General features: G+C 36.8%; 1 protein-coding gene across 5 annotated transcripts; it reads left to right on the top strand.

Annotated features, from left to right (window-relative positions):
* TCEA1 (transcription elongation factor A1) lies at positions 1-27,938 on the top strand. Of its 5 annotated transcripts, none has more exons than XM_042785883.1 (11): positions 6-302; positions 2,450-2,545; positions 6,161-6,223; positions 11,235-11,340; positions 19,331-19,418; positions 20,452-20,600; positions 22,349-22,405; positions 23,395-23,549; positions 25,430-25,576; positions 26,533-26,604; positions 27,641-27,938. In XM_042785883.1, the coding sequence occupies exons 2-11, from the start codon at positions 2,534-2,536 to the stop codon at positions 27,647-27,649; spliced, it is 858 nt and encodes a 285-aa protein (XP_042641817.1). In that variant the 5' UTR covers positions 6-302; positions 2,450-2,533; the 3' UTR covers positions 27,650-27,938. The 5 variants fall into 5 exon arrangements, with proteins under 5 accessions (XP_042641814.1, XP_042641816.1, XP_042641817.1 ...); XM_042785884.1 differs by lacking the exon at positions 6-302 and adding an exon at positions 726-741; XM_042785882.1 differs by lacking the exon at positions 2,450-2,545 and having other exon boundaries at positions 4-302; positions 20,455-20,600.
* Positions 27,939-27,985: the final 47 nt, after the last annotated feature.

Below are 27,985 nucleotides of genomic sequence, written 5' to 3' on the forward strand. Positions count from 1 at the left end.
CTAGCTCCTGCCGCCGGTGATCGATGCGCGCTGCCTGGCGCCGCCGCTGTGGCTGTTGGGGCGGGCCGCTGCGCCGCGGCCTGCCTCCGCTCCTGCTCCGCTGAGCAAGGCGGCGGCCCCCGTCCCGGTGACCGACCCCGGCCGATTCCCGCGCCCGTGGAGGAAGGAAGGAGGGGTGGGGGGGGGGCGGCTCTCTGCTCCGCTGCCTTCGGCTCTCACGCACTGCCGCAGCCATGACCACGGAGGACGAGATCATCCGCATCGCCAAGAAGATGGACAAGATGGTGCAGAAGAAGAACGCGGTGAGTGGGGGCGGGACGGGAGGCGGCTCGGCAGGGTGGCGCGGAGCCCCCGCGGGCCTCGACGCCGGGAGTCGCGGCTTTGCCGAGGGCCCTTGTCCCCCGAGCACCGCAGCTGCCTGGCCCCTGCCCGGCCCGCCGCGGGAAGGTGCGGGGTCTCCGGCGCTCGCTCGCCCCGTCAGGCGGCCCCGCTCCCCGCCCCTGGGCCGCGGGGAGGCTCCCGAACGGCGCTTCCCTCTCCTCCGCGTTTATTAAAACCGCGACGTTGGCCGCGCTCGGGAGCGGGAGATGAGGCGCCGCGGGAGGCCCAGGCGGTTGGAGGGGAACGCCAGCGGGGGCTGTCCCCTTCAGGCGGGCTGTTTTCCCTTCCAGGCGCGGAAGGTGGAGTTTTCCGTGGGATGGGCGAGTTAAGAGATTAATGGAGAGCCCTCGTATTCCTCTGGTAGGGTGGCCGGGGTCGTGTGGGCACACTTCAGAAGCAGGCGGGGGGGTGTGAGCCGGTATTTTTATTTATTTATCTATTTATTTATTTATTTATTTATTTATTTTTTCCAAACCTGATAGCTTCTGCTTCAGAATGAAGGTAGAACATTGTTAGGCAGAAATCAGTTAGCTTAGCTCAAGTGTTAGTCTCGTGTATGCTCTTGACATAGAATTTACTAAGGTAACATATCACGCCTATACTATCCCTACAAAAGCATCAAAATAAGTAAAATCGGAGTGCAGCAACAGCTGAGTACCTGGCTATGGTTACACATAAAATAGCATACAAGCAAATTGTAAATGGTGTTCACTGCTTCTTTAGCAGGTGGGCACATGGTTATTCTCTTGTAATTTGTGTATTTGCATCTCCTGCTCTTCCCAGAAGCTGCTATTTTAATACATAAAGTTAAGGTTTTTTCCATATGTGATGATAGTACACTAAATGCTTAATCTTAGTTCAGAACCGAGCAGTGTGGAATTTCAGTTTATGGCAGTCTGGTTTTGCTGTTTAAGATAATGGAAGTTATAAATACCATTTTTTAATAACACTTGTGTATTTATAGAAATGCTGATTGCATTAAACCAGGGAAGTTTGTTTTGTTTGGAATCCAAACAAATTAATTGCAAGTAAACACTGGCTGTGCTTTATTGTGTTTTAAAATCCTTGATCAAGCCATAATATTGTAAGGTTTGGCTCAGATACATTTGAACCCTCTAATAACACAGTGTGGAGACAGGAGCCTTGTCTAGCGGAAAGAATTTTTTACAACCAACATATATTAGTTTATAATTTTCCTTTTTGTGCCCTTATTTTTTCTTTTTATTTTAATTCCTCATGCCTTTCGGCACAAAAAAATTTCACTGTCTCGCTTTCGTAACTCTAACATTGAAGCAGTGCCCTTACAAAGCATTGAAAGGGTAAAAATGTAATGGGTGTGAAACGTTTAAATATCATGATAATGAGAATGATAAAGTGCAGTCACTGAAGTTTTATTTGGAAGACTTCTGACAGTAGAAGGAAAATACCTGGCAGCTCCCAGGTATGACTGTGGGTGCTGGGGAACAGTGCTGCGGCGATGCCAGAGATGTTCCCAGTGACCACAGTATATTTCTCTGTGATCTGGGAGGCTTAAGAATTTGGGTGCAATTCCTAGCAGCAGCTGGGGACACGTATACACGCTCTGGCATGTGTAACTCCATTAACTTTCTCAGCGCTCGGGATCAGCGCGGCGGTGTCTTTGCTGGGGTCAGTGTGGGCCTGATGTGGCCGAGGGCAGCGTGCAGGGCTGGGCCAGGCTGCAGCTGGCGGCTGCGTCTTCATCCTCACCCCTGTCCCAGGAACGAGAGCGCAGGCAGCAGCAGTCATGCTTTTGTACTTCGTTGGAGCACAGCTCATTTGTTCCAGCACATTACAGCACACAAGAGGCTCTGTTGTTAGTTTGATGCTGTCTCAAAAACCTTCTCAGGCTGAGGGCATGAGCTGCCTCTGTGGCCGATAGTGGAGATCTGGCGGTTTATCCCAAGCGCATGTGTGTAGTTTTAGGATAGGAAGTGCATCGCTATTTAATCCAGGAGATGTCTCTCGTTTTCTTACTAGCTTTTGTCATTTATAAGGTATTTCTTCTTTAATTGTACAACGTGATTTCCTGTTTAATCCTACCCTGCAGTTAAAATGCTAACTTCAGCAAAATTAAGATTACTTCTCTGAAGAAGTACATCATTGTCTCTGAAAGATGAAGCTGAATTGAGAAATGCATTCTTACGTAAGTACCTGCTGGATAAGGATGTTCCTGAAAACCTCTTGTATTCATTTCTCCATTTTGACTCAACAAGAACAGGTGTTTGGTGTATGTCTTTGAATGAGAATGACTTGATGAAATCCATAGATAAAAAAGAAAAAAGCTTTGATACCTTTTCACTCTGAAGTTCTCAAGACTCAGATGACAAGAGATGCTTCATCTCTCATATAAAAGGTGACTCTGTGGCTTGTGGCGAGGTGCTGTTTCACACTTCTTTTGAGGAGTTGAAAAGACAGGCTGTGCAGACACCCTTCCTGAGTCAGAGTCTTGGTGATTTACCTTGACTAAGGATTTAATTGTAGCTGTGCAGATTTCATAACTATTTTAGTGGAGTCATATATGCAAAACAAAAGAACTGAAGGACAACTAATAAAGCAGTGCTGTATTTAATATACTGTGAGATATCTATTTCTGCTGTTACTTCAAATACTGTTTTCATGTTTGAAATAGATACTATTCCTCCTTTGGAATAATTGATTGGATTACAATACATTTGGTGCCTTCCTTATAGCTTTTGTTGTATGTAAATACACTTTTCTTTCATAAGCTCCTGTAATGAATAGGCGTGAAAAGTAAGGTTGCACTCATGGATTTAAAAAATCAGGAACAGTTGAGTAAATTTATAGAAGAAAATGTAAAGCACCATGTTATTAAGCACTTGTTCCCTTAAGTAGTTAGCACTGCTGTTTTCAGAAACATACTCCATTTTCTGTCGCCTGAAACATAGCTTTAAAATAAGAATATAGATTGTCATTCTGGTGTTATGATCTGATCAACTGAGAGAAGCTGAGAGTAGTCTACTAAATGTGTATTAAGCTGAATTCAAGTAACAAGGTAAACTGGAAGCCAGCAAGCCTAGTGGAATGGGTCATTGCCTTTCATTTTCTATAAAATTATAGCTGTACCTTTAAAAGAAGATTTAAAATAGCGTTTGTAATTGTTGGTTTTTTTTTAAACAGAGAAGTCCTTATCTTACAAAAATAGGAATTACAAGTTTTACTGTGAAACTTCCACTCTGTTTTTGAGGAAAAGAGGGCATTTGACTTTGTTAGGAAGAGTGGTTATGAAAAACTGTTTAGTTGCTGTGAGTTCAAACTCAATTTAAATTTAAATAATCTACTTCTTGGTACACTGAATATAATTGATTAGAGAAGAATGAAGGTTTAGGAAGCATTAATGCATCAGAAATTTTGGTAATTTGGTACAGAAAACGGCATGATATACAGGTAACATCTGTGTAGCGAGTACATGGGGTTGTTCTTACTTGTTGCATGGTTTGTTAACCTATATATCAAGTTACTAGTTTTGGAAAGTGTTTAGGCTGGGAATAATAAAGTTGTTTTGAAATGTACAATTGGAAAGGGATTGTAGAGGCGAAGAACTTTTGACTAGATTGAATAGACTGAGGTGAAGCGAGTGGTACTTTGCATTACAGTGGCACTGTTATGCTGAAACTGCAGACTACAATAATCTGTTTATTTGAAATCACATACTGTGTACAGTTTGTTAATTGGTTTGGAGGTGTTATGGGATTGTAATTTTGAAAATGGCACATTGACTTTTGTCATTCGTTTTGTTTCCGCAAAGAAAATTTTTTGTATTGTAGCAGTGGAGATAGTTAACTTTCTTTACTTGGATATGTGTTTGCACAGAAAAAAACATGCTTATGGCTGTTTAGAGAAATAAATGGTTTAGTATGTGAACTCAATTTAGCACCTGAAAACAGCATGACATTTCCCAGTCTTGCATCATTGCTGGTAAAATTCTGTGGTTAAAACTGGAGAAGATTTGTATATTGTGAATAGAAGTTAATACGACTTTTTGCTATGATGGCAAAATAATAAAACTTGAGTTTTATAGGTGAATTGAGTTTGTGTATGGTGGGTCATAGCCTCGAAAAACAAACATTTCACTTCTTTGCTGCCTGCTCTGTTTAAAAAACAGGTTGGAGCAGAGATTTGGAAGTGGCCAAAGCTGTGCCTGTTTGGGTGTCACACAGAAGTTCCACTTTCATCTTTCTCAGCCTCTTGGTAGTTATTTTATGTGCTATATTTAGTGGTTCAATTGTGAGACCTGCAGATGCAGCAGGAGATTACAAGAGTTTCCTTGCAACAGGTGGCATATTAGAAGTTCATTAGGAAGAATTTAAAAATAAAGGCAAACAAAATGCATATTAGAGTAGACAAAATAGGATGAGTTGACAGAGAAGGAAAGATAAAGGAATCAAATTCCAAAGGCCTGAAAGGTGGAAATTTTGTGGGGCTTATTTCTGAACCTTATGAATTAAAGAAAAAAAAGTGTGAAGGTAATGGGCTTAGCCTGTGTAGAGTGGCCTCTTGTATGTGAAGGTGGTTGCTTCCTCACTGTTCACAGCCCACAGGTTCAGAACCATATGCATTTGGGTAACAGCAAAATCATCTCAACCTTTAGGAGGTTGCTATAGTCTGACAAACCCATGTGCGCAGTAGGAATTGGATGGTGCAGAGCTTTGCTTAAATAGAGGTGGTAAATCATCAAGGATATAGAGGTTAAAGTAAATTATGGAGCTCACATTTATGAACAATTCAAGTAAGGTCAATATTGCCAAGGAATGAGTTGTTAGCTACAGTAGCTACATATATATAGAGAGTTTATTAACAGTACAGTCTCTGAAATTAACTCCTCTATCTAGAAAGTTGCCGCTTACACAGTATTAGTTTGTACCTTTCCTTATGGTCTTAGCAGGGGAAAAGGAAAAAAGAAAAACCCATGACAGCTGAATAAAACAGGTGCATTAGCTCAGATGTTATAGTGCATTAGGGTAGGCTCTGGCTTCTAGTTTGGTATAGGCTGAAGAGTGTTGTCTGCACTAATCTGTGCAGCCTGATCTATGTATTTAATTGAATTAATATTTAAACTTAATAGTTGAAAATAAGACTTGGAACCAAGTCTTGCTCAGCTTTTTTTATTTGGGCATTTGTTGGTAGACACATTCATGAAGTTGTCTTTTCTATTAGGGAAACTATAGCTATGTCTAGTAAAATAGTTCAATCTGATCACAGTTTTTAAACCAATAAACTTTTGTTAGCACATCACTGCAAATACAGTTAAGGTTGTTGGCTATATATGCTTTTTATATATATATATAGTTATGTGTGTTGCATTATTGACAGACTATGCAGAGCTTCTCAACTCCAGGTTATTGTGCTAAAACAGGTGAAGTTGTTCTGAACTGAAAATTACTGTTGTTGTTTGGCTTGTTTCTGATTCTGTTGAGTGAAGTACCCTTGAGGCTGTTTTCTTGAGGATGTGTGTTGATGAAGTAGTAATTGACAGAATGCTTCAACTGGCATTTGGATTATATGGGATAAAACTTCTGTGGTCTGAGTGAATACTTTGATTTCTGAGTTAAGGCCTGCTAATGCTTAGAGTTTGTGAAGCAAAACATTCCTTGTCCTAGAGTTGTTCTGTCGTTAAGTTGGGAACTGATGATTTGAATCCAGTCTGGGACCTTGAAGGCAGATGAGAGTATGTTGTTGATGTTATATTTAAAGTACCCAATTGCTACTAACTACTTTTTTTTTCTTTCTTTTTTTGCAGGCTGGAGCTCTTGATTTATTGAAGGAGCTTAAAAATATTCCCATGACCCTTGAGTTGTTACAGGTATGATTTTCTTATTGTTGTGATGTTGCAAATATTAATTTCAAAATGATGCAAAATTGGGAAAGGATTGCACTATTAAAGTAGGTTCCTATGTAGAAACTCCTTAGAAGAATCAGTGTTGTTACAGGGTAACTAATCTTATTTCATCCTTATTTAGGGCACTTATTTTAAGTGTTTTCTTCCAGTAGCAAACTCTTAAAGCTTATCTTTCTAAGTTGAAAATAGTGAATTTTGTAATGGACAAAGGGGAATAGCTGCCTATAAACTTACCTTACTTACAATCTTAGGTTCTTGCTAACACAAATGTGATGTTTTCTTCCTTCTCAATGAGAATGCACCCAGTTACAGCTGGTACCTTCTCATGTAGTCAATTCTGATTTTGGATTGTAAGTGAGGAGAAGCATAGTTCGTACCTTCAGGCAAGTTGTATGTGACCATTTCCTTCCCCCCCTCCATGTAATTTTGAGTAGTGGATTTCTTAAGGTAATTATATTACTCCTCTTCCTCCCTTTTTATTCCACTGGCCAGGACTGTTGGTGTGGTACAGTCTCTCTCACTTGCATGCATACTCTCTCTAATTTTGCTTGCATCTTCCAAAAAGTAACTCGGTGAACTTTATTTGCACTTCAGGTTTCAGAGTTTGTCATGTAATTCATCCGTGAACAACTTTTGTTCCAAAGTAACTAGATATTTCCTCTTTGAGAAAATTTTCAAGTGGCGTAGGTAAATGTGAGACCTGATTTGCTGTAGTAGCCACTTAAATTGGAAGAGACTGAAAAGTAACTTTTTTCTGAGTGACAGTTAATGGTCACAGATACAGAATTAGCTATAAAATTAAAATCTTAAGTGTCAGTAGCAATGTCATTTTTGATGTGGATATCCTATATATTTTTAGAATGTACTTAGTACATTATTAGTAATATTGTTTGTGACACAAATCAAGAATTTGAAAGTGTCACCTTCATGCATGAATGATCATGACTATATAATGCTGCACCCTTGTCCCCTATGTTCAACCTCCTTCCTGAAAGAAAACCCAAACCAAAACCCCACAAAAAAACCTCCTCAAGCCCCACACAAAACAACAAAATCCAGAAAACCCCTTTATTAACCTGATTCTTTTGAGTTTCCATGTGCAGGTCTTAATACAAAGTATTTGTGCAATAATGTTTTTTGCCTGTGCAATGAAAAATATCTCTCTGTAAATGCTGCTATGCAAACATGTTCTGTTTAGTGTGAAGAATGAGACTGGAAGAAGCTTTACACAGAACAGCAAAACAATTTTACTCTTGAGCTGTGAGGATCTGAAGAATGTACAAGTAGATAACAATCTTATTCCAGTTGCAATGAAAACATTAATAATGTTATCAACAGAGGAGGACTCTTAGTAAGATTAAGTACAAACGCAACTGTCTGCCTTTTAGGGCCACTTGTATGACCCTGACTTAATTTATGTAGGGTTGCATATTAATTCTGTCTAGCTTTCTATCCTACTTGAAAGAAGCTTATTTATTCCCATCCATATGATGAATACCTGTTTTTATAGTGAAACAGTATTTGCAGTAAAAGACTGATTTTGGTCTGTGTTGGGGTGGGCACCATCTGAGTGTAAAGAAGATTTCTCTGTGTTACAGTAGGTCTAAAGGGATTGAGTGTTCTGGTGTACTCTTGGGTAGTAGATTGACTGTAGCTTAGTTAAATATTAAGTATCCACTGCTGTATTCAAAGCAGTTCCGTTGCCTAAGATTGCATTTAGCAACAAGTTTAGACTCGAATTTACATTATTTTTGTTGAGAGTTTTATAAATATATAAAGTCTGCTGTAAACTTTCTACATTAGTCTCCCAAATTTGCTTAAGCCGTGGAGGACTCAGAGCAGCAGTTGAAATGCAAAGTAATCATAGGCATTGCTCTGGTAGTGGGTCATTAGGGTGCTAATGTCAAGAAGGGTGATGATCAGGAGAAAGTGGGAGCACTAACTTCCTCTATGTAGGTTGAGATATCTATTGATGTGTTTCAACTGATGAAACAGAGGACAAGTGAAAAGCATATGTCCACTCCCATTTTTAAGCATTTTTGAAATCTGGCTACATTGAGAAAAGCACTCCTAGCTGATAGGGTAGCTTAATTATTCCTGTGCAATAAGAGAGGTGATGATTTTTCCTATAACATGACTTGCTCCAGTCTGAGCTGGTGAGGTCCTTTGAAAAAATTACAGGTGTGTGGAATAGGAAGGTGCACATCAGTAGTCTGGCTTTTGGCTTGCATGTTTCTTGCCTGATTTTTATCACAGAAAGCAGAAGTGGTTACAGACAGTAATATGACTGTCACACCTAATGAGTTTTATGTAAGCAAGCTGATCCTTGCTCAGCTAGTCAGGGAGCCAGTGGCCTTCCTCACACGTGATTTATCCAGTAGTCAGAATTGCAAATCTGTTTAGCAGCAGCATAGTATTAAAGGCATTGTGTCGCTGGTGCTAACTGTGGGTAGTGTGCAGCTAAACAGTGAGAGATGGACGGTCTTTATTTTAACAAACAGGCTTTACTGGAAGTTATGCACACTTATACAGAGCTAGGCTGTGTTGTACATCCTTGTTAATGGCTTTTTGCCAGTTCCTTGGTGAGCTGGGCAGATCTGGTAACCTAGAGGTAGTTATTCTACAGGGGTTGATTTGGCTCTGCTTTGGTCCAGGTGTTCACCAATTCTGTCTTCATTCTCTTATAATTTAAAGTTGGTAACACCTCTGCTTGCTTCAGTGGATGCTTTTCTTACCTAACTGCCTTCCTTACATTTTCTCATTTGGTGTGGTTTAGAGAAGAGTAGCTGCTGCCATATGCTTTGTTTTGGGTTCAGTCATAGGTTACTTACGTGAACTGTTGCTCATACCAAGTGAAGGCTGCTTGGCCTATAGCTTGAATGCCTCAGGGGTGAAAACAGCTGTCTTGCGCTGTCTCTGAGCTTCTTTATCCTCAGAAAGCAGATGAAAAATGCTCTACAATTTGAAGTTGGGAAGAATGATCCATTAAAAATGCATTTTGGACATGGTGAAGAAGGTTTCCATAAACCTGCGCACTTAACTGGCAAAGATAAAGCAGTTCCACAGGTTACTGGGCTAGGCAAAAACTGATGTTTGCCACTTAAAATGGAAACTGGTGTTTTCCTCTTAATGATTTTCACAAGAACAACTGTAGGCTGGAAGTCTGAGGGAATTTCAAATACTGACATTTTGTCATTAAAGCACAGTCATTTTGAGAATATAACACTGATCTTTTGCAATTAGCTGGGCCATTTTGCAGGCAAATTGGTAGATCATTCCTTTCCCTCTCTTTAGGTGAGGCCAGATCAAGTGCTTTAACTACCTTAAGAAAGCTAGTAGTTTAGACAGTTAGCATAGTCTGTTTCTCATGTGTGTTCAGAAGAAGAAACTGATTTATTCAGTTAGTTTTGAGTCTTACTTACCTAAGTAAGTCTGTCAGTTGCTCTTTTATTTTTGCTGATGAGCGTAGGCCATGGTTGTGCCCAGTTTTTCAATGGAGGCTTGGGTTTCTGTAGATACCTTTTTCTCATTCAGGTATGGTGAGTATCTTGTGGCATTCCAAGCACATATTATTTATTGTCTGAACATAATGTTGAGAGTATGTGTTAAAAATATCAAGAGAGTTGGCCAGTACTGTTAGTCTGAGTGAGCAGAGTCCTTCTTGAAATACTTTAGTTACAGGTGAGTAACCATCTGTTTTCTTTAAACCAAAATATGTCTTTAGAACTGATGCTCAGACCTGAAGTTATTTGGCGTGTTTCTTTTGCTGAAATAGATACTGAATATTTCAGTACATTTCCAGTCATTTAGCACATCCATGGTGCCCCAAAAAGTGTTGTGTGGGTTGTAAGGAGTAATTTACAGGAACAAAGCATTTCCATTTTTAGTGAGCCACAAAGATTTAAATTTTCCTTTAAAGGAGAAGGGAAATTTGTGATGAACCACTTCAAAAGTAGAATAAATTATATTTTGTGAGTCCTGTAAATGGTAAATGCAACAAAACCTAGCATCTTAAGAACAATTAAGAATTTAGTCATCAATCAAAATATGAAATGATAATATACTTATTTGTGGTGTTAGAGAATTTTTTTTGTCTTGTGAAACTAAAATTGCGAAAATGTTCTACTTGTTAGATTAACACTTTAGTCAGAAGTCTTCTAAAATGAAACTTCTGTTGCTGTTGAGCTAAATCTGTCCTCATCTTCTGAGTCTTAAAAGGAGTGAATTGTAAATTAATCTGGTTTTCACTCTGTAGGTGGCAGTAGTGCCAAAGGTTTCAATTCTGTTGCTATCTTGGCCTTTAGAGAGGTAGCCTAGTGTTACAGTTTTATCTAAAAGCAGAACCCTTTGTGCTTAAGATTTTAAAGAATCTCAGTGTTGCCAAAATTAGTAGGAACCTAAAACATGGTTGCTCCCAACTGATATTACATCATCTTCCACAGCAACTAAATGGGAATTCTAAGAGTATGAAGTCACTGAAGCAGTTGGCAACCTTCTGATCATGCCAAAATATGAATACAGTCATTACTTCACAGAAAAATAAGGTTTTGAGGCTAGAACCTTTGATAAAAATTTTATGTAACAGTAATACATATGTGTTTTTCACATTGTTAGATGTTTTTGAATGTTGTACTTAATTTAGGTAAGCAGTTGTGCAGAGCTTTTTGAAATGGTTTGGAAGCAAACACCTTCTGATTGACTCCTTAACACTCTTGCTCTCTTCCCTCTTCCCCCCACCTTCTGTGATGGAGAAAAATGGTAATGCTGTAGTAGTTATTTTTCAAATGTCCATGTTAAAATAAGTCTTGTAAAGGCTTGCAGCATTTCATCTTGATATTCTTAACTTCTCCTCCTCCCCCCCACCAAAAAAAAAAAAAACCTTTTAAAAAATTGTCAAAGTACAACTTTGTATTATGTTTCCTTGTTAAATTGTCTTCATGTCACCTTTTGTAGTGTATATTTTTTTCTGTTGCAGTCTACCAGAATTGGAATGTCAGTGAATGCGATACGCAAGCAAAGCACAGATGAAGAAGTTACATCTTTAGCAAAATCTCTTATCAAGTCTTGGAAGAAACTGTTAGGTATGGAGACATGAATTTTATTTTTCCTGCTTTTGCATGTTTTAACTGTACACAGTCTTGATGGAAGTCTTTGACGCTACCTTGCTTTAGATGTATTTGTGTTCTTTTAAGTATTGAAACTTTCTGCACTGATGTAGTTGTTTTTTACTCTTTGACTATCACCAGTGCATTACTGTGGAAGTGTATTCAGAGAAAAAGTTTTATTGGGGCTGGCAAGCAGTAGGAAGCCAGCTTCCACGACATGACTCATTTCTGAAGTCTCATTGCCTGCTGTTGAGCTACAGTGACTGTACTGCAGTACTAAGCACTAACGAATCTCTTCTTGACTATTTCCTTTGTCAGATATAACAGGTACTCTGCAGAACTTGTGCAAAATCTCACATGAGAGTATGGAGGCTTTGAAGTTTGGTTATAGAGTGATTTGTGAAGAGAAAAAGTAAAAATTTGCTGTTAAAAATCTGTTAGAACTTACAGGTAATGAGAAATAGATCTGTGCTTTCTAAAACCTTCATAGTTTTAAGCAGCTTCCTAGTTAGTGAGTTAATACTTTAATTTCCCTTAAAGCAATAAATACAATTAATGAAACCTTTCTGTTAGCAGTGTTTTATTCAAGGGTATTTTGTAGTACTTAATTATGTTTTTGAAAACACTGAAATCTCAAAATGTATCCAGGTATTTTTGTTCATACAGTGCTGTACTCTATTTTGTTTCTTTGTACCTAATTTTAGGTAAACTAGGATTTGGGAAGCTTAAATTTTTGAAATGGAAACCAGTTTACATTATTTTCTGCTGATTTAACTATTCACCATTCTGTCTAGAAAAATATGCTACATACCAGGGAGTGTTAGAATCCCCAGCCATTTGAAGTCAGCCTCGTTTTTATCAATTATGAAGTATTTTATCAGTTTATTACTTTCTTGTAAATAGTGTAGAAATTACTTTGTACCCATCCGACAGGGTATGTATGTAGAAACTGACTATTTGTCACTGCTTTCAACTTCTGTATTCTAGTAAGAAGCAACAACCTCTGCAGCAGACGTATTTCTTTAACCTACCTTTAGAAAGTTAGATAATACTAATTTAGGTTAGTTTTAGTAATTAAGTCTAGGTAATACTAGATATGCTGATAAAACCCTTCTAAAATCATGATCATTACTTCTATTATAAATTAAATGCTTAACTTGTAAAGGATCTCATCAGAGTTCACTGGTAAATTGTGAAAATCATGTACTTTTATGTTTAAATTTCCACTTAGAACTTAAAGTCCAACTGTGTTTTATCTAACTGAGTTCTAGAACTGGTGAGGCACATAAGTGGAGAAATGGGCTTGCATATTAACTTGAATTACACCAAAGACTTCTAAAAGCAGCAGCTGGATTAAGTGACATAGCTTTCAAGTTATTGATCGACGTTAAAGAAAAAAAAAGGCCCTACTGAGGTGTTTTATTTTTCCTTTAAAGAACAAATTTTTGATAAAGCAACTTAGTTTAGGCAATAAAGTAGAAGAAATACTTTCTCCCACAGAATTCTCAACATTGGGGAGTGCACTCAGGTGCTGCTTATAAGGGGTGGGGATGGGGCTAACACTTCTGCATATTGCTGTCCTTTGAGCAAAGGAATTGTTATTTATTTGTTGAGACAGTGAAAGTAGTTTTGTGTCTCTCTTTTAACACAGTATCTTGAGTCAGTCAAACTTGTCTTAATACATTGTTACTTATAGCTGACTGATCTTTAAGTGTTAAAGTGTTGTGAAGCATGAGGAGTATTATTCCTGCCTGAGGACCAGAGGGTGCTCATGCTGTAGAAGTCTGGAATATACCTATGGTGCCTGACAGTCATGGCAGGTCAATCTGCATGTAGGCTGCTGCTGAAAGGGATGGTCCTGGCTTCCCTTCTGCACAGGTGCCTCATTCCTTCATGTGCTACAACCGGTGCTCAAGAGGCTATCCAGGAGACCAGAGCTGGGAACTAATTGTGTTGTTAATTTCTGGCTTAGATTTCAACTCTCAGGTTTTGTCTAGCCTGTTTGTAGCTACTGTTTCCTGCACAGGAGCTGCAGCAGTAACATACAGCTGGGGCAAGGTGGAGCTTCTTCCCCTTTTGATGGCTTACTGCATTCAGATTGCTTTCAGACAGTTGGGAGAATCTACCTAAGGCTGCTTGCAGCAGGTGAAGTCACACATGTGAGGAGCTGGGAAGTAGATAGTAAATATTTGACATCAACAGAACTGAATACTTCCTTCTTGAGACAGTGATACGTGACCATTGTTCATGCTCTTTATTTTTGTTACAGGGCAGATATTGCATGTACGTTATTGTCCCAGGTCTAGTGTAGTTGTGGTTGTGCACTTATATAAAAATCAAATTATTTCTGAAAATACATGACTGCTTGTATTCAAAACTTACATAGTTTAAGTCTTCTTGATTGTAATGTAGACCTTGTAATAAGGTGTAGTAGGGCAAATGTTTTGCTTCTTATTTCACTGCTTAGTAATTCATTAGAACTTTACCCTATCTTCCACAGTTATGAGATTTTTATCTGGACTGCGTGAAGTATGGGTGGGAATCTTACAAAATACTCTTATTCTGTTTTATCATTAGTTTTGCATTTCTCAGAAGAATACGAAATACCATATGTTGAGCTGCTTGAGAAATCAGTTTCGATTATGCTGTTTATAGTGCGTGTAAAATGGTATGGATCAAAGATGGCAACAGAAGCGGACAGCTGTTAATCGTACCAAGCATTGTATTCAGATCTGAAGTCTTTGTGAGTTATTTTTATAAATGACATTTTGGATTTAGGCAAGCATTGCTGACTGTTCAGGCTGCATGTATTGTTTAAGTTTAACGCTATCGGAACTTAAGTTTTAAGAATGCATGGGAAACATGAGAAGAAACCCAAATAAGGCTGTGAATCCCCAGATGTTTATGGCTTGACTAGAGCCATGTCAGGTTACCAGTGGCTTTTTGGGGGGTCAGAAGCTGCTCAGCAGAGGGGTTGTGAGCCTTGTCCGAAGTGATTCACTGGATGAGCTACAGTGGCAGATCGCTTTCAGATGTTACTGTAAGAACGTTAAACCACACAGCCAATTTGGTCACGATTTACATAAGCAAATTTGGCTCTCAATAAAATACTCTTCAGTTATAACACAGGATTTGCAAATAACAATTGTTTTGCCGAGTAGCTGAGTATATAGAGTATGCTATGCCGATAATAAATCTATGCATACCCGTTTAGATTATGAGACGTGTTCCTTTATATTAAAAAAATAACAAGTTCTTTAGGGAATTTAACTTTCTCCATCACAAATAATTACTTGCTCTACTCAGAGTATACAGTGAAAGAATGTCCAGGCCTCTAAGTAACCTTTGCTTCAGTAAGTTTATGTACTCAACTGGAAATGCAGAATGATTGGACAATAATCTTAATGCTAAGTGCAAGTGTGATAATCTGTTGCCAGTATTAAAAACTAAAAGTAGGGACATGAATGTTTTGAAATGCCTGTTTCAGAAAAGTGCATGCCTCAGTAATTTTATTTTAAACCAGTGTTTAAGCGCTTAATGTTGTCAAGAGAACACCAGTCAACCTTCACAAAGGTGCTTTACTCTGATTATTTTGTTCATACAATCCTTTGTTACTTTGAACCTGGGTTTGATTCTACTGGAGCAAGGTGGTACAGTCTAGGACTATCTTACAGGTATGTTAATGCTGTCACTATGTAAAGTTGTTCAAGGACACTTAGTAACGTACTGGCTTTGCTCAAAAAAATGTATTGGCAAAAGAAGTTCTTAAATTACAGTCTCATAGTGTTTAAGAGTATTGTTCACTATTGGTAAGAAGAGTATGTGTCTTTATTTTTGCACTTGATTCTATTTGATATCTTATTTCAGTAGTTTCATTTCCATATCAAGTATAATCTGTGGAAGTAACCTCCTGTCATGTATATTTGGAACTGTTCCATGTAAAATTAGTAGATCTGTAATTTGTTAGGATTATCAATAGAGAGATAACACATGATGCAAATTACATCATACTGTATATGAGAAAAACATGTATAACAAGTTTGTGTGGTGTGCTCTTCTGTCACCATAAAAAAAATCTTTAAAAATGGCAAACAGTTCATGATTTTATTGTTTAGTAATAGATCTTAGATATTATTCCTCCCGATGCTACTACTAGGAACAAACTTTTCTTCATGTTTTACTACGTCTTGCAGAGGAATTACTGACAAGTGTAGCTGCTTGTGCATCTCAAGTTTATTTTGGTCAGAGCCTGGAAAATGGGGCCTGTAGGATTACTAAATATGAGGGTCATTGCTAAATTAATGACTATGCCATCTGATACCTGTTCTCATATCTCTTTCCTTTAGCTTATTTAAATTGAATACTCAGGAAGCTTTCCAAGTTTTGGTGGTGATGTCTGAATCGGTAACATATGATAACCCACTAAATTAAATTCTTATGTGCTTTCAGGGAATAACTAGCTACCTTTCATTAACATTTCTGAAAAGTTATTTAAAAATTTGGAAACTTAAAAATAATAAATTAATAATATTAAATATTTTTATTTTATATTTTTTCTTCTTAGTAGTAAATTTCTTCAGTTCATTTACAGTATCATTAGAAGAATCTACAAAAAAGCTATTAATGCCTTCTGACATTCAAATTAATTGTTATCTCTGGCCATATATTATTACACTAAAAAGTTTGTTCTGATAACAAACACTATCATGTCATGTTTTATCCTGGAGAGATTATTTCACTGGAAATGGTAGCAGTATCTTTCACATTAATTGCAGGCTCCAGATAGAAACTGCAATATAGTAGTGAGAATTTGGTAGTCTTATTCCAATGGCTAATATTCAGTTCATGTTGCTAGCTTGTTCTTTGTATTTTAAAGAAGCATTAATATAAATTAGCTTATGTTGTTAAAAAAAAAGAAAAGCTTGAGGATTTTTTTTTTTAATGGCCTTCTAAAGCTGCAGTGGCTAAACTATGAAATTGTCATCAATTTTAGGATTGAAAGCTAATTTCAGTTTGCTTCTGAAAAAAGGTTTTGGTAAGTTTAATATCTGTACTAAGTTGAAAAAGTAATTGTGCCTCTTTAAAGCAACTTGTAATTCATATTATGTAAATATTACGATGTTATGTAGGCTTCCTGATGTAAATCACTTGATCATTGGAATTTTTGAATATCTTTCAGAGGGCCATTTTTTTCCGTCTTTGTTAGAATTTCTGTGGTTGGTTGTAGTTCCCATTAGCTGTCATTCTTCCCTGTGTTAAGAGTCTGGCAGTTGAATATAAAATAAGTTAATTAGTAGGGACTTTTAGTTTCTCAAGGATAATTTTTTTCCTTTCCCCAGAGGATAGTTGAAATACTGTCTGTCAGACTGTTAATTGCTTTCTGCTCTTTTGTCAATACAGTATTTTAATAAAATCAGAAATCCTTATTAATGTGTGAGTTCAGTAATAAATACTGCTTGACACTGCATCACCTCCCCTCGGTGTTTTCCAGTTTATGATCCATAAGAGTGAATGACTTAAACACTTAAGCAATTCCAGCAAATGGAGAACATTAACTTTTTTTCAGATTTCTGAAACTGGGTTAAACTAAAGTATATGTAAATTCTTCTCTAAGTGACTACAGAAATCGTAATTTTGAAGACACATTTGCTGAAGAAGGTCCAGTTGTCTTGGCTGCTGGAATTTGACCTTGGTTTGAAATGTGCTTGCATAGACTCGTCTGCAGGTGTAGGAAGAGCTGTGCTTTTACCTCTTGCTTTATCCCTGTGTCTCATGTATACCCTGTCCTCTGTAAGTGAAAGCATCAATCAGGGTATTGCCAGATGTTCTCAGGTGCCTGCCTTCTTTGAAGAAATGATGCTGCACTAAATGAAAGTGTTTGATTAAACGTAGTGCTGGCTATACCACTGTGGTGTATTTGTTGCAAAATAAGCAGGAGATACCTAGGTCAGGCCTGAATTTGACAACTTGAGTGCCAGAAAAAAATACGGAGGTAAATGGATGGAAGCACAGCTCAGCTTTAAGGCAGCTATGCTGCTCTGCAAAACCTGAGCTGTACCCCAAGATACCTGTTTGATCTATCAGTTTGTCTTAAAGCTTCTGACAAAAATGATCACATACTTAAAAAATAAGGGTAAATGAGATTACATGCCTATTTAGAATATTTTAAAAAATTATTTATCGTGTAAGCATTTGTTTCCATAGAGAGAGTAGTCATGTGAATATGAATGTTAAAAATGGGATTTGTTTTCCTTCTCTTGTATTGTGCACTTTAGGTGTCATAGCAAAGAACTTATGTGGTCCATTCAGTTTATAGCCTTGTTTGCTTTTCTAGTGTTATTTTTATAAATAATAGTTGTTAAATTGATATTTCTATTATGAGTTTTTTGAGTAACAGCTTTATCTTGAAGACAATCCAAGTGCATCATCTACTGTATTTAATTTTCCTTTTTTTCTTTAATGGGAAAATTTATCAAGGGTTGTATTTGAAGTTACAGTGGGTGAGGAAATCACTAAGCCTTTAAGCTCTTGAAGGCTGGGGAAGGATTCTGGAGAAGTATATTTATGTGCCTGCCTGATTCCTGTACTGTGTTTTGTAGGCATCTATTTTTATGTATAGCTGGAGACAGAGTAGTAGATGGGTGCTTGATCTGATCTAGTATGACTCTCTGGTCTCCTTTGATGATGATGACTTTTTTTTTTTTTAACAAAGTGATATTTGATTTGATAAATTCCTTAAGGAAAATATCAAAATCCTGTTCAGTTTAATCTTACCTGTGTAGATTTAAATGTAAATTGTTCCTATTAAAAATAAGCCAGAACAGTAATTTTCTACTCTCTAGGAAAGGGAGAAGAGCTCAGAGCTGGAATAAGAGATATAAATTGGTGTGTTCCATACCACCAAGCTCCGCTGAGAAATGTGGGGATGGGGCTTTTTGGGAAATAAGGATACTTGTAGATCCTTAAACAAGGATTTACATACCTAGTTCAGGACATCTTTGTGGGAAAGACTCAGCCTTTTCCTTTTCTTGATCTGTTTTTAGTCCTTTTTAGTTTGTAATATATGCTTATCCCAATAATATAGTGTATGGATTTAGAAGTATAATGGAAGCTTTATATGGGCTTGGAGAGAGGAATTCACAAAATCTGTCAGTGAGTGATACCAATCTCGCTAGGCTTTCTGTGTAGGCAGTGGAGAGTCAGCCTTTCTGGAGAGCAAATCAAATCAGGAGCTTGATTTAGCCACTCTAAATTACTCTGTAATAGAAGGATGTATGTTTTCTTGCTAGGCTAAAGTTAAATGTTGTGATTGCCCTTTCTAATAAAGGCTTTCATCTCTATTATTTATAAAATCATCGTTAAACATAGCCTGGTTGGGAAAAGCAAATTCAAATATTTTTAAACACCAAGGCAAATTATTCAAGAGCTAGCACAGAAAATACTGTGTGCATGTCTGGAAAACTCCTTCAAAAGCATATGAAAATTATATTTTTTTTTGGCAACCACGATAGCTTTCACATCACAGTTTTGTTTGGTTCAGTCCTTTGGTAGAAGGAAAGCCTGTGAATACAGTTAAAAAGAACGGCATGTATTTAGTAGGAACTTACATTTAAAACATGGATGGCAAACTCCAGAGACTTGATGCAATAGTTTAAGAAGTTGTCTACCTCATGTAGCAGTGTTGGCAAAAATAAGTTGTAAACGTCCACATTTTCATCATGTCTTCATGACCGGTTTAAGCAGATGCTGGACTTGACTTGAAGGATGTGAGGTGTTGTCATATTTTCTGTTTGGGTTGTGGAGGGTGTTGGGGAATAGAAGGCTGTACTGCAAGAGAAGGTCAAAGCAGAGAGTGGGAGCTGATAGCATTTCCAACTGGTTCAGGAGAAATCAAAGATATTTTATCACTGCTTTAAATCAGTTACTATTTCTGGGTAAAAGAGTTCTTCATGGTTTGTATTTCCAGATGGACCTTCAACTGATAAAGAATCCGAAGAAAAGAAAAGGGAGGCTGCGTCTTCCTCACAAAACAGCCCTGAAGCAAAAGAAGAAAGGTGCTTAATTCTTCATGACTATACAAATAATCTCCCTCAGTATAAATTAACATTAAACTACTTGGTCCAAATTTGTCATGTGAGAGATGGCTTCCAAATTCTTTTCTGAAATACATAGTGTTGTACAAGAAATGGTGTGGTGTTAGGGAAATAAATTGTGCTGCTGCTGCCATTAAAAAAAAAAAAAAAAAAAAAAAAAAAAAAAAAAGCCACAGGTCAAGATATGACCAGACTAGTTATTGTTTGTTCCATCTGTCTCATCTGCCAAATACTCCTTTCTCAATACTAGCACTGAGCTTTGAGAACTGTAAAACAACTTTCAGTCACAGCTTTGTGGTATTTGCATACATTAGAGGTTTAGAATGCTTCTTTTCTGTTAGGTTTTATGTTTAATAATCTCATTCTACACTTTTTTTGGAAAACACAAAAATACGTGTTACCAGAAAAATGGGCCCACGTTAATGACACTGTAGGAGCTGAAGAACATTTTCAAAACAGTAACTGCAAGCCCACTTCTTCTATACATTTCTGGTTTTAGTGAAGCTGTTTCCAGCAGTGATTTTCAAATTGAAATTTAACCTATAACCATTTATCCTGATGCAAGCTGGAAACTTCTTGGTCTACAGCTACAGTTTGTGGCCACGGTACCACTTCAGTACAGTAAGCAGACTGAAGGCAATACATTCACTGCAGAGTGAATGTTAGTGTGATGTATCTTCACTGTTTTTTAAAGTAAAGTTCCATGAGAGAAAAAAAGAGATCTTGTGATAATGCAGAGAACTGAGAGCTAAAACCTCTGTGCCGTATAATGGAATGAAATACATGCTGTGTCTCTATTGTGTGGAATACCCGGGTGAATATTCTAAAGACACTTTTAAATTTATGTGAATTCAGCCTTAAAAAGGTAGCCTGTGTTCTTTTTTTGGAATACCTTCAAAGGGATATAGCAAAATGGCTGTGTTTTGCCCTGGAGCAAAGTTATTTGAAGAGGGGGGATAAACTATTATTAGTTTTCTTTTTGCCTTTTTTTTAGCAGTTCGAGCAGCAATTCCAGCAGCAGGAAGGAGGAGGGTAGTGCTCCCTCAAATTCTTTCATCCCTTCTTTTCCCCGGGCTCCAAGCACTTCGGATTCTGTACGAGTGAAATGTAGAGAAATGCTCTCTGCAGCTCTCAGAACAGGAGGTGAGCTCTATAGTTTATATTTTCAAGTTTAACTATTTCCTCCTTTATTTCAGTCCTTTCCACTCTTTTTTTTTTTTTTTTTTTTTTTTTTTTTTCCCCTGTCCCATAAGGTAGAATAAACCCTGTTTGTGTCCATTTGTGTTTATATAGTAATGGGTAACCTTTACAGCATGGGGATGTATTGAAATACATTTTTGTTGCTGGTGCTATGGGACATTTTGTGGCTTCTGTTCATCTGATACCTTGCCTACAGTGAGACTTCTTTTCAGGAGAGTTATTGCCTCCTTCATGCCTCATTTCAGTATTTTTGTGGAAGCTGTTTTTTTGTCTTCTCTCTGATTGAGGGTGCCACTGTATACATGCCTGTCTTACACCAGAGATCCTGTGGGCCTTCAGATTTTGGTTTTTGAGGGCTGCTTTCTGTTTTGATTTAATCTTGAAGTTTCATTGACGTACTCACAGTAAGAGTCTTGCTCTGCTCTATCTTCATACCTTTTGGGTATCTGTAAGTTCCTTGTGGACTCCTCAGAATTACCTGAATTTTTTATTGTGGGTCTTTCTCTTCTGTCAGAACTTATGACCCAGCTCCTGTTCCTCTGTTCTTAGCTTAGTATAACCAGCCTGACCCACTGTAAGCAGACTTCTGAATCATCTATTTTTACCCTCTTTACTCTTTTATTCTTTCTTTAAATTCACATACATTGAGATACAGACAATAATCAAAGCTGACTAAAGACCATGAATTTGTGGTCCTCTGGATATATAGTTCATAGACTTATAAAATAATTTGTGACCAGAAAGTTGTATAGAGCATCTTAGTATTCATAATTCTATGTAGTCTTAATTTTAGCTCATTTTCCAAGGGCTCTTTTTGCTGTGTTACTTTCTACAGCACATATAAACTGATCATCCAAGGGTTGAATGCCAATCTCAAAAAAATAAGGTAATCATCTGGTTTTATGGCCTTCTGCATGAGATTGAAGGAGTTTGGATTACTCACTGAAGTATACCCATATTAAAATGAGAAGGAGGAAAACACCTGCTGTATCTAATTTGTCCTAAGCTATCTTGGAAAGGCAGCTGTCTTTATATGTAAAGGTTTTGGTCAGAAACAGTAAACAGTTGTCTTGAGACATTTTAGGTCAAGTGTTGCATTGTCTTCAGGATTGCTATGGTTTATTTCTTCTAATATACATGTTTTGTGACATCTCTGCTCTGCATTTTTTGAAATATCTATTAATATTGCTTCTGTTATTTAATTACTATGTTTCTAAGGAAATCTCTCTTGCATGCATGCAAAACATTAATTGCTGTGCTTGTATTGTGTGGACTGAGAGAATTGATGAAACACAATACAAAACATTTTCTTTTGCTAATAGTCTATTCTGTGCACAGTTATGCTCTGGAGATGGGTATTTGCCAAGCCTATTAGAGTATTTGAAGTTTTTTGTTACTACTTGTGTTTACAACTCAATGTCAGAATTTTTATTTCTGTGAAAGATTTAGGGTGGTCCTACTTTTTTAAACTTCTGTTGCTCTTAGTTTCACTTATTTTTGTTATTCCAAGTAATAAGTTAACGAAGTTATGAAAGGATAAGTATACAGTAAATTAAACTTTCCTATACAAAAGAAAAATTCACTGCCATTGTTTCATAATTTGCTGAGTTGCAGAGTTATGAATAGACTCTCAGCGATGTAGAGCACTGAGATTGTCAGGTTGCTAATATTTTAATACTTGTTTTCCTCAGATGATTACATTGCTATTGGTGCTGATGAGGAAGAGCTGGGTTCTCAGATTGAAGAGGATATCCTTTGCTGTACATCTATGCTCTAGAACAAGAGTATTTTTTAAAAGCATTGCTAATGTTTGATTAACTTGATCAACATATTGAATATTTTTTAATTTAAAACAAAAATAGCAAACTGTTCAACACAGCAGTGTAGAAATCTAGTGTTTATAAAACCAGCACAACCTAAATGATTTGCCTTAAAACATGTAGGAATGTGTGTAGGTGAATGTGTGGGTTTTTTTCAATTCAGTATGTTTTCCTTGCAGCAGCAATCTTATATCTTACTGAGGCATTCCAACATAAAATGCTGGCCTCTTCTATGTTATTTTTAAATCTCTTGTTAACACTTCTAATCTGTTTCTGATGTCTTTATTTAATTTTTTACAAGTTTAATTCTAAATGAATTTGGAATTTTGGAAAGGGTTGTTGTGGTAGCAGCATTTGAACAGTTACAGAGCAGAGGTCTAGGCTTCTTTTTGGTTTAGACTTTTTTTTGGAGGGGGGGGGCGGGCGGGGATATTCTTAAATGTAGAAACAGTCTAAGCTTCATGATTCTAACTTGCTAATGTCCTTCAGTAATTATAGTCATCCACCATTCCTGTTAAGGTATTTCCTGTTTCTGTTGCGAACCTGTTTTAAAATCATGTTAGTGAGCTGCCAGTTTTTGAGTATTTGGTTTACAAATCAATTAATCTTCACGTTGTGGTCAAGGAAATGGACATGAACTTATGGGTGGCTTCTCACAATTTCACTTCTCACAATTTCAATTGAGATCCTACTAACCAAAAATTCACATTTCACTGACCATGTGCTAAACTGTGATTAGGCTTCAGAAGGATGTGAACTCTGTGTTGAACAGGAAAGTAACTGTTGGTTGAGATGAGGGGGAGGACTTGATCAACAGTGGAGAAGTACACTGCTTTCAAAAAGTTGCTCCCCGAAAATGAATCCTTTGTAATGCTCTGCTTTACTTGTCAGTGTTTTGTTCCTTAAATCCAAAGCACCTATTTTTCAAGAATTAAAAAACACTGATATGAAATACAAAAATAGGGTACGAAGTAGAATAGCGAATCTCAAGGATGCAAAGAACCCTAACCTAAGGAAAAATGTGTTATGTGGGAACATTCCTCCTGACAAGTTTGCCAAAATGACAGCGGAGGTAAGTAAAGCATAGGTTTTGAACTATTTCCCTATTCGACTTACATCCTGGCCTGTATTTACTAGCCATAAAGATAATTCACGTAAGCTGCCTGAACTTTTGAAAGACTGGCTTGTTTGTGGCTTGCAGAGTCTGAATTACAGGGCTATGTTGGGGCAGAGGGAATGAAAGTGGTATCTGTTAATGGTTCATAAATATCTGATTTTGATTAAGTCAGAAGACAGGTAAGCTGTTACTTGTACATCTCCTGAAACATGGTATGTTGTGCTGTTTTTAAAAGGCCACGTGGTATATCGGTGATAGTTCTTTAAGTTTAGGAAGATGTAAATATGACTGACTAGTGATTCCAAACTGCTTACCCATTCACCTTTCTGAACATGTGTTAGCCTGTCTTGCCATTTGTTTTTCAAATGCTAACCTCTTCTGCTTACTCCTATACAAGGTATATCACTGTGGTTTTAAAGATCAGTCCCTATCCTGTTGACATTTTCAGCGTTTATTTAAAGCTTATCTCTTGAATCTCTCTTGAATATTTCCAGTGATTTTGAAGGAAACTCTTAACAATAAATAGAAAAAGCCATAAATGATAGGGGGTAGAAGCTAGAAGAATTGCCCTTTAAATCAAATTAAATTTATTTTATTGGAAGAACACTTTGGACACTTGAATAGAAATTCCCATTAAGATGCCTGCTGTCTTTACAAATAAAAATAAATCTAGGAAGTCAAATGATAAATTAGATGTTATGGGAGAGAAAAACAAAACCACAGTTAACATCTTGTTTCAGTTTTGTATTTCTGATTGTATGCATTGGATTCTAGCCCCCCCCGCCCCCCATCCCCAGTCAGGTCTAAAGGAGTCTCTTGGAGACTGAAAGGAATTAAATTTATAATCAAGTAATGAAAATCATGATTAGCTTCATTTTAAAGGAAAGTGTGGTGGTGGTTTTTTTTTTTTTTTCTTTCTATAGCTTTATGTAAAGGTTAAGACAAACAAACTGATAAAGGAATGTCTGAAGAACAGTAGATTGTATCTTCAGTACATGTTTTGAGGTTTTTTTGTTCTACATGTATATACATATCCATGAACATATGCGTTGTGTTATCCAGTGCACATTCTTTGTTTGAATGTCTTGGATTAAAATTTTAATGGCTAAAAAAAAACTTACTGTTAAGGTTACTTCTAAAGTGAAGCAGCACTAATAAAAGGTTTGCATACCACATCTACATGGGATGTGGAGTGAAACTTTATTGGAGAAGAACTGAACAACTTGGTTTTGATGTGCATGCTTGATCAGTATACGTTGTGGAGATCCTGGTCACTAGAAATGTTTTAAAGGAAAAGAAATTTGGTGAATTTGAGCTCATCAGTTAGTGTTTTGAAACTAAGTGTATATGACTTCTGGTAACATATGGTAAATTATACTGTATTTCTTAGTACAAATATGGAAATAGTCAAAATAGTGTAAATTTTTCCAATAATAAACTTATGTAGGTTAATGAGATAATTATGCAAGGATGTAACCTTGGGAGGGGATCTTTTTCCTTCTCTCTGGAGGACTTTTAAGTCCTCTACCTTCTGAAGTTCAGAAATGCGTTTCTATAGAAATGCTTCTAGGTGTTTGATATTGTAATGCATACTGTTTTTTTTTGTTTTGTTTTTTCCCTAGCTGCATAAAACCCCCAACACTTAACTTTTTGTAGCTTCTCTGCTGTGAAATATCCCAAATTAATTCCTGTAAGATTAAAAATGTGTAGAATTACTTTGCCCTTCAGTAGAGTTGTTTGTGATCTCTAAATAAAAAATGGTATGGACTTGCACAGTGGTAATGACTTTCTTAAACTAAAACTCTCTAGTAAACTCTGCTTGTTATCCGTAACAGGAAATGGCAAGTGATGAGCTGAAAGAAATGCGCAAAAATCTGACCAAAGAAGCTATCAGAGAGCACCAGATGGCTAAAACAGGAGGTACCCAAACTGATCTGTTTACATGTGGCAAGTGCAAAAAGAAGAACTGTACATACACCCAGGTACATGGTTATTCAGATTCTTTGTTTTCCTTTTTCGAAGTCCTATGTAAAGATTGTCAGAGAAAAAAAGTTTGAATTACAAAATGAAGTTTTAACATAATGCTAACAAATTACAAAGTATGTGAAGATAGTTGGATCTCCTTAGGTGTGCTTAGGTAAATAGTGTTTGTTGTACTAATTTATCAAAAATTTGAGGTAAATCCAAGCTGAGTAGCTATATAGCCTGAAATCTCAGTTTCTTCGCAATGCTGAGTTTTTGCTATTTTTTTTTATGTCTTACATGGTTTTATATGGAGGAGATCTAGTTTACTGGTTTTATTGTGTGTAAGCTTTCCTTTACAGAGGGAATAAATAGCAATACATAAATAAAAATCAGATATACATGTATATTTTTATATATTTTAGAAAGCTACCATTTGATTAACACTAGACCCTGATTTACAATCATTCCTATAACCTTTTTCTATTATAATTAGGAAATATGTGCAAGAAAGGCATTAACTTGTTTAGCAGTGCTTCAGGGCATGTAATTTTGGTCATAGGATCAGCTGCATTTATAAATTAATATTGTATATCAGATGCTCTAAGTAGAAAACTGTTTTTCAGTCATGAGACTTTTAGGCCTCTGCATCAGTAAATATATGTAAAGCTGTACTGAACATGTAATTTTACTGCAGAATCTTTTCCTAGAAGTACGTGCGCGGTTTCTATGCTGAAATTGGTATTTTAGTGCTACTAAATCTGTCAAAACATAGGTTTATAATCATTTTATAGGCTAGACAAAAAAAAGTTTCGATTGACATGGAAAGTTAACTGGTATTTTTATACAAGTGTGTTTCCTTAATGTTAAACTTTGATATTTTTTTTTTTTTTTAAACCTTTACGTTGAACACATACTAACGAAAGTTGAATATACTAATTTTCCTTTTCTGCTCTGGCTCTTGCCTTTTTCAAAGGTTCAAACCCGCAGTGCTGATGAACCCATGACAACATTTGTTGTCTGTAATGAATGTGGAAACAGATGGAAGGTAAGACTGTTAGACTGCTCTGCATATTTGATAGCAGACAGCCAGGCTCTGTGCTTAATTTTGGTTTACAGTAAATGACAAATGAATTTCTGTTGGCTTCTGGTTATTTCTTAGCCCGTTAACGATAATACATGTTGATATTGTAAAATAGTTTTAGGTTAGAAAAGTATTTTGGACTGAAGTTGAGATCACACAAGTAGGGCAGTGGCAAAGGCAGAGAGATGTCAGGACATTGACTTAGTCCTTATGACCTTTAGTTACAGTGTTGCTCTGCCGTACAAAGTAGTAGCAAGTTAGTCACTGTTTTCTATTTCTTCACCCAAAGATGTTCTAGTTTTAATCTCTGATTGGAGGAGTGGAATAGGCCTTTTTAGACCTCTTGTTGTTGTTTTGACTGTTTTTCTGTTACTCTGAAGAGGGGGTAAAGAAGAGATGACTGCCTCTATGTTCCTTTGTCAGGATAAGTGTAGGGCAGTGATCACTTGATTTAAATTTTTTAAGGTCAGGAAATGGGAATTGTAAAAGCTTCTAATGTACACTGGCAGTCAGAGTGGAGAAACACTGAAGTGAAGGCCTGTAAAATTTACAATTTAAGATGTGATAGTGTATCATGCTTCATATTGCATGCTCATTCTGTTATTTTTCTGTGTTAATCCTGCAGCTCTGCAGAACCATATTACACAGCATAAGTTAAGATTACTACATAGAAAAAAATATTTTTAATCTTGTTTTACATACCTTATTACTGAATATTGTTCAAATCTATACTCCAAGATATCTAAATAATTTATAAAGCTTAGAAATTGTTTGATGCAGTACCCAGAAAAATCAATTTGTCCTTAAAACCTTCTGTAAGGCGGTGGTTACAAAAGTGTCCATATAAAGATGCTTGAGTGAAGGAATAGATGTGTTATAAGCAAATGCTTTAACTAGTAATTTCCATATCCTAAGTATGGTGTCATATTTCTGTTTCTTCTTGTAAAGATTTAGAAATAAGCTGTGTGAAGATCTCATAAAAATTCTTTTCTTTTGACAGTTCTGTTAGAAGAAGAAATTGTCAAGACATCTGGACCAGTATGAAAGAGGATTTTGTAATTAGCTTTAAAAAACTAGGCTAAGCATCTAGCTTTCTGCAAACGAGAGGTTTTTTGGTTTGTTTTTTTTTTTTAAACAGCATACATGCTTGAAGTTAGCTTTTGTTTTGACACAGCCATCATTTCTTTAAATGGCTTCCTATAGCTGATAGTAGGGCCAGGTTGCTCAATTGTATGGTGAATGTTAAAATATTTTTTCATTTTTATAAGTAAGTTGACATTAAACTTTTACCAATTAAACATCTGGGTAATTGGCTTGTTTTTTTCTAACTATGTGAATAATGTAC

Source organism: Tyto alba, unplaced genomic scaffold (assembly GCF_018691265.1).
Source record: "Tyto alba isolate M040663 unplaced genomic scaffold, T.alba_DEE_v4.0 Super-Scaffold_9, whole genome shotgun sequence".
In the NCBI taxonomy this organism is placed as follows: Eukaryota; Metazoa; Chordata; class Aves; order Strigiformes; family Tytonidae; genus Tyto; species Tyto alba.